This window comes from Carassius gibelio, chromosome A12 (assembly GCF_023724105.1).
Source record: "Carassius gibelio isolate Cgi1373 ecotype wild population from Czech Republic chromosome A12, carGib1.2-hapl.c, whole genome shotgun sequence".
Taxonomy (NCBI): domain Eukaryota; kingdom Metazoa; phylum Chordata; class Actinopteri; order Cypriniformes; family Cyprinidae; genus Carassius; species Carassius gibelio.
This window is the reverse complement of record NC_068382.1, coordinates 20960200-20970977: the sequence shown is the minus strand read 5'-3', so window position 1 is coordinate 20970977 and position 10778 is coordinate 20960200. Positions and strand designations below refer to the sequence as shown.

At 36.3% G+C, this 10778-nt stretch overlaps 1 protein-coding gene and 1 long non-coding RNA gene across 3 annotated transcripts; one reads left to right on the top strand and one right to left on the bottom strand.

The window, feature by feature from the left end:
• Positions 1 to 267: 267 nt before the first annotated feature.
• LOC128025460 (E3 SUMO-protein ligase ZBED1) lies at positions 268 to 3813 on the bottom strand. 2 transcript variants are annotated; one of them, XM_052611860.1, is made up of 4 exons: positions 3597 to 3813; positions 2688 to 2750; positions 2500 to 2556; positions 268 to 2349 (listed from the first exon to the last, which is right to left on the bottom strand). In XM_052611860.1, exons 1-4 carry the CDS (start codon positions 3622 to 3624, stop codon positions 923 to 925), a joined length of 1575 nt encoding a protein of 524 aa, XP_052467820.1. In that variant the 5' UTR covers positions 3625 to 3813; the 3' UTR covers positions 268 to 922. The 2 variants fall into 2 exon arrangements, with proteins under 2 accessions (XP_052467820.1, XP_052467821.1); XM_052611861.1 differs by lacking the exon at positions 2500 to 2556 and having other exon boundaries at positions 268 to 2331.
• Positions 3814 to 3974: 161 nt separating this feature from the next.
• Positions 3975 to 9006, top strand: LOC128025469 (uncharacterized). Its single transcript, XR_008186158.1, has 3 exons — positions 3975 to 4117; positions 4813 to 4908; positions 6886 to 9006. It is a non-coding gene; the product is annotated as an uncharacterized LOC128025469 (long non-coding RNA).
• The last annotated feature ends 1772 nt before the right edge of the window (positions 9007 to 10778 follow it).

Genomic DNA, 10778 nt, shown 5'->3' with positions numbered 1-10778 from the left:
TTATTAAAATAGAAATATTTAGGCTTACAGCACCTGTGAGGGCCTCTTTAAAACATGAGTAGAACAGCTCTACCAAGACTGCATGGATCATTGAATATGCTTTCTGATTGAAATGCGTTTTCAGTTTTCAGGATTTTCATGGGAAATGCATTGGGGGAGCGGATTCAAAGTGAACATAAACGGTAATGTAAGTTGATAACTTGATGTGACTTCATGCATGGATTGGCTGAGCAAAAATAAATAAATACAAACAACAACAACAAAAAGTTATATTATATTGTGTTTTATTTTTATGTGCTCCAATCTAAGCCTATATAGCATAAATGTGTTCCTACTGCCATCTTGTGGTCAATCCTCATTCAACAAGTACAGTTCAGTTCAATTTTATTTATATAGCACATTTAAAAACAATCATAATTGACCAAAGTGCTTCTCAAGATCCAACAAAGAAAATAAAAAAACTAATTATTATACAGACAATATTACACAAAGTTGCAAACAAATTAAAACAAAATAACCAACAGGCCAAGATATCAAAGCTCAACTAGAATTATAAGCCAAAGCATAGTAATGCGTCTTAAGCAAGGACTTGAAAGCTTAAGCTTAAGGTAACTGACAAAAAAAATCGCTAATATGCATTTTAAAAAGCAGGACTTTCCTTTCAATGCAAAGTTTGTTTACAAAAAATTGGGTAAAATGTCTCACAATTGTTTGTGACTTCACCTACTGAAAATGTGCAGACATATAACCTTTTTGTGAATAATATATGAATTGTGCATATTGTCACTGATTGATTATGGACTATTGAAACTACAAAGTAAATAGTTCCTAATCGAAATTGATAAATGTATAACCTTTAGCCATTATACCCTTTAAAATATTAAACAGGCCATGGTCGTTTTCCCTTCTGTTAAATAGTGAGTTAAGAGGGAAGGAAATGGTTGCCATTTAGAAAAAGCATCATATTTAGATGTTCTGGATCCAAGCTGCTTATTCGACTAGCCACTAGTCTGGCTTTCTCTATGTCAAAGGCAATGTCAGCCGGTACCGCAGTAGAGACAACAGCCAGGTATTTGCGTGCAACCTCACTCAGGTACCAGTCTTCAACTTTCGGGAATTTCCAGAATGCAAGAGGATCATATTTAGTTGGCAACATTTTCTTTTCCAAGTATCTCTTCAGAGCCATATCAAAATTGCCTGGTTGTCGAAAGCTTCTCCCTTGGTTCTCTTCATTCAGGTGTTCCATTTCAGCAATGATCCTTTTCGTAATGCGTGTGAAAGTCCCTATCTCAGAGAGAGCGATGTCTCTGTATCTCAGGTTAAGAGTGGTGCTCAATGTCAGCCAGTCATTTTCTTTGGCTCTACTGAAGTGATGATCCAAATGTTGTGCTAATTCCTTTGCAAACTCATTTCCGCTCTGTTGCAACTGCTTTAGCTTCTTCCTTATGGCTTCCACCTGTGGTATGATGTCTGCAAGTGAGTGGTATCGTTTTGCTGGTGATATGATATCCTGGAATGCCTTCAGGGATGATATTGTCTTGGTTATGTTTTTATTTTCATGCTTGCTTAACAGTAAGTCAACATTAAATTCAATTAACACTTGGCGTATGGCCTCATGCTGCTTTGAGATTCTTTCTAGCATATTTAGTGTAGAAAGCCATTTATCACCCTTGGTCTCAGCCAGGTTATACTCCGGTAATCGCAGGTTTTTTTGAGCCTTCTTGAGGTGACCTTGTGCTTCAGCATTAGAAAAATACTCTGCTATTTTACAACATCTTTCCACCAGCGCTTTCCAGACAGAAGATGCTTCAAGTGTCTCCTTGAAGACCACATCCAGTGTGTTAGCGAAGCAGGGTATGAAATCCCATCCTGCTTTTTTGATGTCTTTCTTTATCCCATCTTCATTTGTCACTACCACTTTAATCTTGTTTCCAATTCTCCATTTATCTGCTATTTTCAGAAGCTGTCCAATAATATTACTGTGTTTATATTCTTCAGGTAGAGGTATGGTTTCCAAAACCCATGACTGCTGAGTCCATGTGTTATCGATCAGGTGACAAGTAGTTGTCATATAGGTTTTATTTGCTGTGGTGTTCCACACTTCAGAAGACAATGCAACGGTATCTACACTATCTAGATTCTTTTGTACACTTTGTGTTTTTAAAAAAAATGATTGCTGAAGTTTTAAGAGTATGTCAGTAGATGTTGGTTGATTTTGAAACCTTGCACTTTTCATAGATTTGTAAAAATGTAAAAAGCCAGGCTCTTCAACTATAGTATGTGGATGTAAATCTGAAATGATCCAATCCAGTAAGGGGACATCTGTATCATCTGTAGAAGGAAACCAGTGACTCATTTTACTTTTTTTTTCTTTTAATAATATTTCATTCTTATATAATGTTTGAATCAGGAAACATAAAAAAAATGTACTGAAGAGAAAATATATATATATTTTTTAATATATATTTTTTAGCCTGTATGGTCATTAGATTTACTGTTTTGGAAAACGGACTTGAACTTGTCCTCGCGAGTACAAATGCATGTGATGTGCGATACCTGTGTATAATTTAGTATTGAATCATTATGACCATCAAGCACATGGTTTAAATTTAAATACAGATGATTTGATTTTAAGATTAATTTAGCTTAGTTTTAGTTTTTTTTTTCCCTCTTTTATGTTATCTCACCTCTTCTTTCTCTGTGCCCATCCTGCTTGTAGGGTTGGTATCTTTGAGACCATCTGGTCCTGTCTGTAGATATGCAGTACAATTCAGATATATACTTAATATTTAACAGCACCCCCCCCCCCCCCATTTTTATTACAGAAAATCAAACACTCACCAAATGAAGATGCAACTTGTAAACAAGTATGTAAAAAAAAGAAAATGCAATCATGGGGTGGGGTTGTGGGTTTGGTTTAAATATAGCTCCGCCTACCTCACCTTAGTTTTTCTTGTTTCAGTTGCATTTCTGAGAAAGTGGTACTGATCTCTTTCTTTCTTTCTTTCACCCTAGGTAGGGCACTTTCGTTGGCGATTAAGATAAAATCACATTTGGCCAATGCCTCTGTGATTTCTTGGTAACAATTTACATTAATGTTCCATTATTATAGTTAATGTTCATTAATGTATTCACTAACATGAACAAACAATGAACAACACATTTATTACAGTATTTATTCATCTTTGTTAAATGTTATTATTTATTTCAAAATACAGCTATTCATTGTTAGTTCATGTTAGTTCGCAGTGCATTAGCTAACTGATGTTAACAAGCACAACTTTTGATTTTAATAATGCATAATAAATGCTGAAATTAACATGAACTAAGATTAATTAATTATGTAGAACTATTGTTCATGCTTAGTTCATGTTAACTAAAGTGGTTAACTAATGATCCTTGCAATCGTCAAGTATTACCGATGTCTTTTATGTTTCACAAAATTAACCGTTCTGCCAGTGTGCCATTTGATTCTTAACACAGACATTTCAATATTTTTAAAGTATAGCCTGCTTATGAATAAACAATATATCCAGTAACACATCCTTAGACTTGGAGAACGCAGTAAAATAAAATAACCCAAAATAAACACTCACCTGAGTATGCTTTTTTTTGTTGATTCATGTCTCTGGATGGTTTGGGAGGAATCCGAAGAACACAGAATGTCACACAGAGTCTGTGTAGTAGGGATGTTCAGTAGTTTAGGTTTCGGTTCTGTTTTCTAGTTCTTGAGAAGGGTGTGTCTTTGAGGTAATCAAACAAATGATGTATTTTGATCAGGTTTTGAAGGCATTATGGCGGAGTCCCGTATCCCAGCAAACATGCCCGCGCAGGACCACTGCAGGATACATCATTATATATATATAGCCAACCCATTCTCACTCCAAAGGCGTCAAAAACCGAAGCATGGTCAAGCGCCCCTAGCGTCACTTTTATGACGCCAAATGTGCCTCTCGGCGTCGAATATCGAAGCACTACGACCTTCATTGCTTTCGGTGGGAAACTTTTGGCGTCAGAATTCGACACGAAGACATGAGATGTTTATCGCTATGAAATCACGTTCAAGAAGTCTCATTCAGCACACATCGCGAAACTTGCTATCAGTTCCACAGTTTGGGTGAGTAGTCCTAAATACGCTCTTTTAATGCCTTTTATAAAATGTATTCTGTCTTCTTTATTAATCAGATTAGTGCCATATGTTTAATCGCTGTATTATATCGGTCATCCGCGGCTGTCTTTGAGTTTCATTGCGTTTAAATAAATGAGCACAGCTGCTAATTAGTGTGATTAAACTATATCTGTCACGTGACGTGCCACAGACCTTTGATCCGTTTTATATTATTATTAATTTCAGGTTCAATTATGTAAGGTGTATTTGTAGTAAAATCATGGTAATCACGACACTTACAATAGTAATAAATGAAATGTGAAGTTAAAACACAGTAAACGGGTCATTAGTAACTATAACTGTAGTTTTACTGTGGTATATTAATAATCAATACAACAATACAATAATCACCAAACCAGCTATGTTTGTATCACTGTAATGTTAGTGTTTTTATGTGCTTTTATATGACAGATATCACAGTAATCATATGTTCTGTACCATGCTTTTAATACCTTTTAATGTAAATAAAAAAAACAAAACAAATGTAAATAAATAAATAATTAAAATGTTTATTTTTTAATCTTGCAGTTCATTCATATCAGTTTATATCTAAATATTATGCTCACATATCATTATTAACATTCTGTATATAATTCAATTTTATTTTCTCTCCCCTCTTTTATTATTTTTATTTTTATTTTTAGCTGAAAAGACGTAAAGGAAGCCCAGTGGTGTTTCTGTAGAGGGATTCCTTCAGAAATTGAGAAGACAGAAAGCTGCGGAGGCAGATATTTGCAGCAGTAAGTCTGTGATAGTTTGTCCCTTTTATCAAACATTCCTGCTGTTATAATTTGTACAGCATTTGTTGTTTCTTAAACTGTTGCACTGTCCAAATACCCACACTTGCCATCTTTGCACTTGACCACTTGATTACTTATTTGACGTCTTTCTTGTATTTGGCCTAGTGTTCAAGTGAGCATGATGACCACAAGTGTGTGTCGAACTTTTCATGACCTGATGACTGTGTTTCCCAATCCTGATCCTGGAGAACCCCAGCACTGCACGGTTTTGGGGTCTCTCTTATCTGACAAATACACTTTTGAGGTCTTGGAGTCTTCACTGATGAGCTGATGAGTTGAATCAGGTGTGTTTGATCAGGGAGACATCTCAAATGTGCAGTGTTGGGGTTCTCCAGGACCAGGATTGGGAGTTACTGCCTTATGGGACACTTATGTGTTTACAGAGATTTTTAATATCTAATTATCAATATTTCACATACTGTACATTGGACAACTTAAAAAGAAAAAAAGAAAGATAATTTACTTAACGCCAGCAGAGGGCGCCAATTATCTTTCTTTTTTTCTTTTTAAGTTGTCACTATAATAATAGCGTATGGAACACAGAGCAGTGCAGCTGCTAATCAAACATATCACATGGAGAGGAGTGACCTGTGGTTTTCGAAAATGAAAAGACAGACATTAAACAGGCTACTCTAAAAATGGAATATCATCTTACTAACTGGATACTGCCTACTGTTTTGTAGTAACTGAAACAGGCTGCATTATATATATATATATATATATATATAGAGAGAGAGAGAGAGAGAGAGAGAGAGAGAGATAGAGAGCAAGCATCTTCACACATGAGTCATGACTTTTCACTGTCATGTGAGCCATTAACTGTAAAGAGTGTTTATTATATTTACATTCCCATCAGCTCACAGGATCCCAGTGTTGCCAGGATATGAGTGGATATAGTAAACAGGGATGTTGATGCCGCTTATAGCCTCCTAAGCAGGAAATGGAGATGAAAATAGTTAAAACAACACTTAATCACTAGCATTACTCTTACCTCACTAGATTTGTTTTCACCAGATCCGGACTAGAGTTATTTATAATATGATATACCTACCACGACCTTCAGATTGCACATTGTCAATGTTGTTGGGTGTTGAAGTTCATATAAATAAAAAGTTAAGCTGATGCAATGTAAAAATCCTGTCTCCTGTACCAGGTCAATGTCAAGAAATGACACCAAAATGTGTAAACACAGTGGTCCGTGGCTCTTTTATTTGTTTAATAAGCCACTGAGAATTTAAGCAGAATCTCTGTGCATTTATTGAGGGTAATCAAGAGCCATGTGGCTTTAAAGCCCTGTGCATCTCCACTGTACCTTTAAGTTACTATGGGCTCATCGGGGACCAGTAGTGAGCTTGAATTGATGCCAAGAACTACACTGCAGTTCCATATGCTGGGAAAATTCTTGCTCTTACTTTCTCAACAATATTTTCTTTCCTTTATGTACCACTGATCTCTGATACAGGCTGATAGGTTTACATTCGGCAGTTGTTTTTATCCAGAGCACTGGACGTTGCATTCAAGGTATACACTGTATATTTTTTCATGCTTACCCTGGAAATCAAGCCCATGGCTGTGGCGTTGCTAGCGTCATGCTCTATTGTTCGAACCACCGGAATGCATCAGGGTGTCACTCAAAATATGAGGAAGGCTTTTGTCACTTGGCATGTACTGACACACCTTCAGGAATGCTTTTCATATACCAGAGCGTTATTTTTGTAAATAGTACATGCAAGGTAGAAGTGTAATGTGCTTTTATTTGATTTGGCTTTGCTGCTTTTTTTTTTTTTTCTTAGCTTTTTTGTATTTGTTTAATTGTTAGTATTAGTAACTTAATTTTACATTTGTGTTTAGCTTTGCTCTTCTTTTGTCTCTCATGACCCATATGGCCTGTTTTATCTATTTACCCTGCAACGACAGGGCGACAGCTCGGCCAATGGAGGGCCTGATTCCTGACCGACAGCGAGAGGAGAGACTGGCAGGCTCATGTACCACTCACCCAATCTTCAAGCTGTGGCTTAAAGACAGACAAGTGTACACACACACACACACACACACACACACCCACACACACCACAGGCCACCAGCACTGATACTCAGAACATTCACATGCATAATATTCAGTAGATATCAACCATGCTGCTCACCACACTCTCCCAGGAATGAGATGGGGAGTTTGCAGAGTGAATTTAGGCCTTGTCTAGTGGGTGTATTTCTAAGCGGTGGAACCTGCCTTGTCCTGCGTGCCGTGGATGCCATGGGTGTTACTGAAGCAGCCACCAGAGGCCATATACATTCCCAAAGCCTCTGGCATTAAAGCAGAAACAGGACAAACATCCATGTTAATATTAATATAAAATATTCATGTTTATTTCTACTGCTTAGATGTTAATTTAGTGTGCAAGTGGATTTATTTTTTCCTGCTATATAGTTCCTTTTCAGCCTTTAGGCTGTGTTGTAATTTAAGGAACTATTTCTATAAAAGGTTTTCAAAGCCTTATATAAAAAAACAGGGATATGCTCTGCCACGTAAACATTCGTTTTAACAAAATGAAACGCAACAGAATAGAAACCAAAAACCAAACAAGATAGAAAGAGATCAGTTTAGGCTTTGCTCAGTGAGGGATTGGGAGTTTAGTTATTACTAATTAAATCTAAATTCAGACAAAAATGTGTGTATAGATACACATTTATAAAATATATCTAATAATGTCATTTTAAAATATTTAGAAAACGAGGAATTAAATAAATATTGGAAACTTTCAAATAAATATTCATGTTTAGTAAATATTTAATTTAGGTAGTTTAGCTTCCGCGGATATTGAAAAAAAAAGGCAACATCCACTCAAACAAAAGTAGTGAAATTATTTACAATGAATTGATGTTTACGTATTAGTGCTAAAAAACTAATTTTACTTTCATCTTTACAGTTTATCTTTCCGATTTCTTATTCTGTATTTTAAGACATGACGGAAACCTGATGTATTGTAGGAATGCCCCATGTAAGATGTGTATTTTGCAGGTGGCTATAGCATAAACTTGGTATAATTTTGGTTTCCAGCTAAACTCTAAAGGCTTCTTTGTCATCATATCTCTGTTGAAAAAGTGTAAAAGTAGGCTACTGTCAGACAGTATATTGTAACCAGGCTGCACACTGTGTCCTCTTTTTCTTCCGGAAAGTTTTTCCATTAACCTTTCTATCTCAAATAAAAGCTGCATTCATTTTGGTTATTTTTAGGGCCAATATCCATCCTGAAACATCATTCCTCTGTAATTCTGCACAGGACAACAGAGGTTCGGAAAACCTGAGAACACTCTTGAAATGGCAACAGGAAACGAGGAGAAATGAAGCGAGCTCTGTGCCACAGGCTCTTTATAGATCCAAGAGTCCCATCAGCGGTACAGAATTGTCCATAAACCCAGCGATCTCTGCTCAAGTTTCCATCTACTAAATTCTAGTCCAGTTAAATAAGAGCCGGAATCTTTTTCCAGCAAGTACATTTATCTTGTGAAATGGTCGTAGCAAAATATCAAAACAGCATTTGCTGAGCATGCAAGAGTTGTTCACTGTACAAACTGTCAGATGCAAAAATTTTGCAGAAGTATATTCTTAAAATAATGTTTTTAAGATATGTGAACAGAAACTGTGCCATGCCATTGATTACCAAAGTCAATGCTTGTGATTCTTCCATCAGTTTGTATAAATAAAAGTAGCAATAATTTACATTGGAAATCAAGTCTATGAGGCGATGCATTCAAAAGCAGTGGTTTTACAAGCATACTTTTTTAAAAAGTTTTAATTTTATTAATTCTTCTATACAAAGCTGAATATTAATGGAGGTCTAAAGTTTGTCTAAATCATCCCTTTAGAGATTAAAAGCTATATAAAGTGTTATAACTGTTAAACTGGAGCAGGTATCTACTACTAGGATGAATCAAAACTATACAGCATCATCATGCAGCATTGCTTTTATGTGTATAAGTGTATAACATGAGACAATCCATTAATAATAAACTAGTAAACTCTATAATGGAAAAGTTCACTGGCTGCGACTCACTTTATGATTCACTTATTTAAATAATATGATCCACAATATGAATCACTTAATTGTTTTTTATTGTATTTTTTTGAATGTAGATGAAGTATAATGGAATGTTTTGGTACAATGTGTCACTTCATTAGTTTTGTCTTTGTTTGCAGATACCACTATAACTACTGTACTGAGATCAGTTAGACACCGTCAATGTCCATGACCTTCATGACCTTAGAAAAAGGTGTAGCTATACTGAAGCTGAAGCTGAAATCAATGGAAAATGTTTTGCAGGAATCAGATTATGTGTATAAAATAGAATGACATTACAAAATTGTTTCCCTGTTTAAAGCAGCTAAGAGGATTGTAAGCTGGAAGTGATGGTGTGGCCTTCTCTCTCTCTCTCTCTCTCTCTCATTAGTGTGAGTGTGTGTGTGTGTGTGTGTGTGTGTGTGTGTGTGTGCGTGAGTGTTTGTGTGTGTGTGTGTGTGTGTGTGTGTGTGTGTGTGTTTAAGAAACAGAGAGCTAAGAGTGTGTAACTGGTCTGCAAATCAGGAAATTATATATTAAGGGGTAATATATCCTGAAAATATCTCATCCAAGGCAGTGTTTGTTTAAACTCTGATTGCTCTAAAGACGCAAATTAAACACAGAGGTCATTGTATTTTCTTTAGAATGCTTTATGTGTTCAAATACTTTGCTCATACCTGCCAGTTAACAGAGCTTGGGTAAAGGATGTTGGGACAGAAATAGTAAGACTATGACTTGAGGATATGGGTGATCATATAATGTTATCATAAAATGATTAAATCCAATTTTGCTGTATTGATTTAATATTTCAAACCATGTATGCTTTACAGTTTTCCCTGTTTCTCCGAAAGGTTCCTGTTTCCTCGTGTCTAAGAGAACCAGAGAGCAAGCTCTGCCCTGTCAAACTGAATCTTCTCCATTTCCTTCTGTCTGGGACAATAAGAATGTCTCCACTTAGATCCTGGATCACTGACAAACTAAGCATTGCTCTGCTTTGACAGAAAAGTGATGACAGGCCGGCTATGTCCCCTGCTGGTGCGTGACTGCTCAAGTTTGATGCACATCATTCAACTTGTCTCTTTATTTGGTTTTCTTTCAAAGGCCTCTTTCTTTTCCTCATTCCCTTTCTCTCTCTTTATTTTTTATTTTTATTTTTTCTTGATAACATGGCTGCTCATGTATTGGACAAAGCTGGACAGAAGACAAGCCTAAACAGAATTATTAATTTTGGTGTCCTGCATCTAATTTCAAGACAGTTGATATGCACATAGAGATAATTTCACCGTGATCGATGAAGGGTGATGGTATGATATCAGTGTTTGCAGCAGGAGGATGAGAAGGCAGTGCAGTATGGACCTTTTTTTTTTTTTGCATTGTTGGTTGAAGCTGACTGAGTTTAGACGGGACTGGTGCTGTCTGTTGAACGCTGATCACTCTAGCATAGAGAAAGCAAGAAAGAGATTGTTTTTCAGTTGAGGGTTGTTTCACTTTAATTCCTGTTATGTGGGTGGAATTCCTTCACTGAACTAGAAGTATAAACTGGCCAGTTCTAAAACTGTGCTCTTCAGCGTTATCACGCTTCTCTGTCTCTCTGAGTAACGCGTGACGACAGAGTTCATTTGAGGTTTCGGAGATCTCACACCACTCTGATATATTCCACAGAGTTCATCTGGGCATGTCAGCCATGTGCAACGGCAAAAGATTTCCCTTTAGCTACACAGTTTACGATGACTGATAATTATTATTAATGTA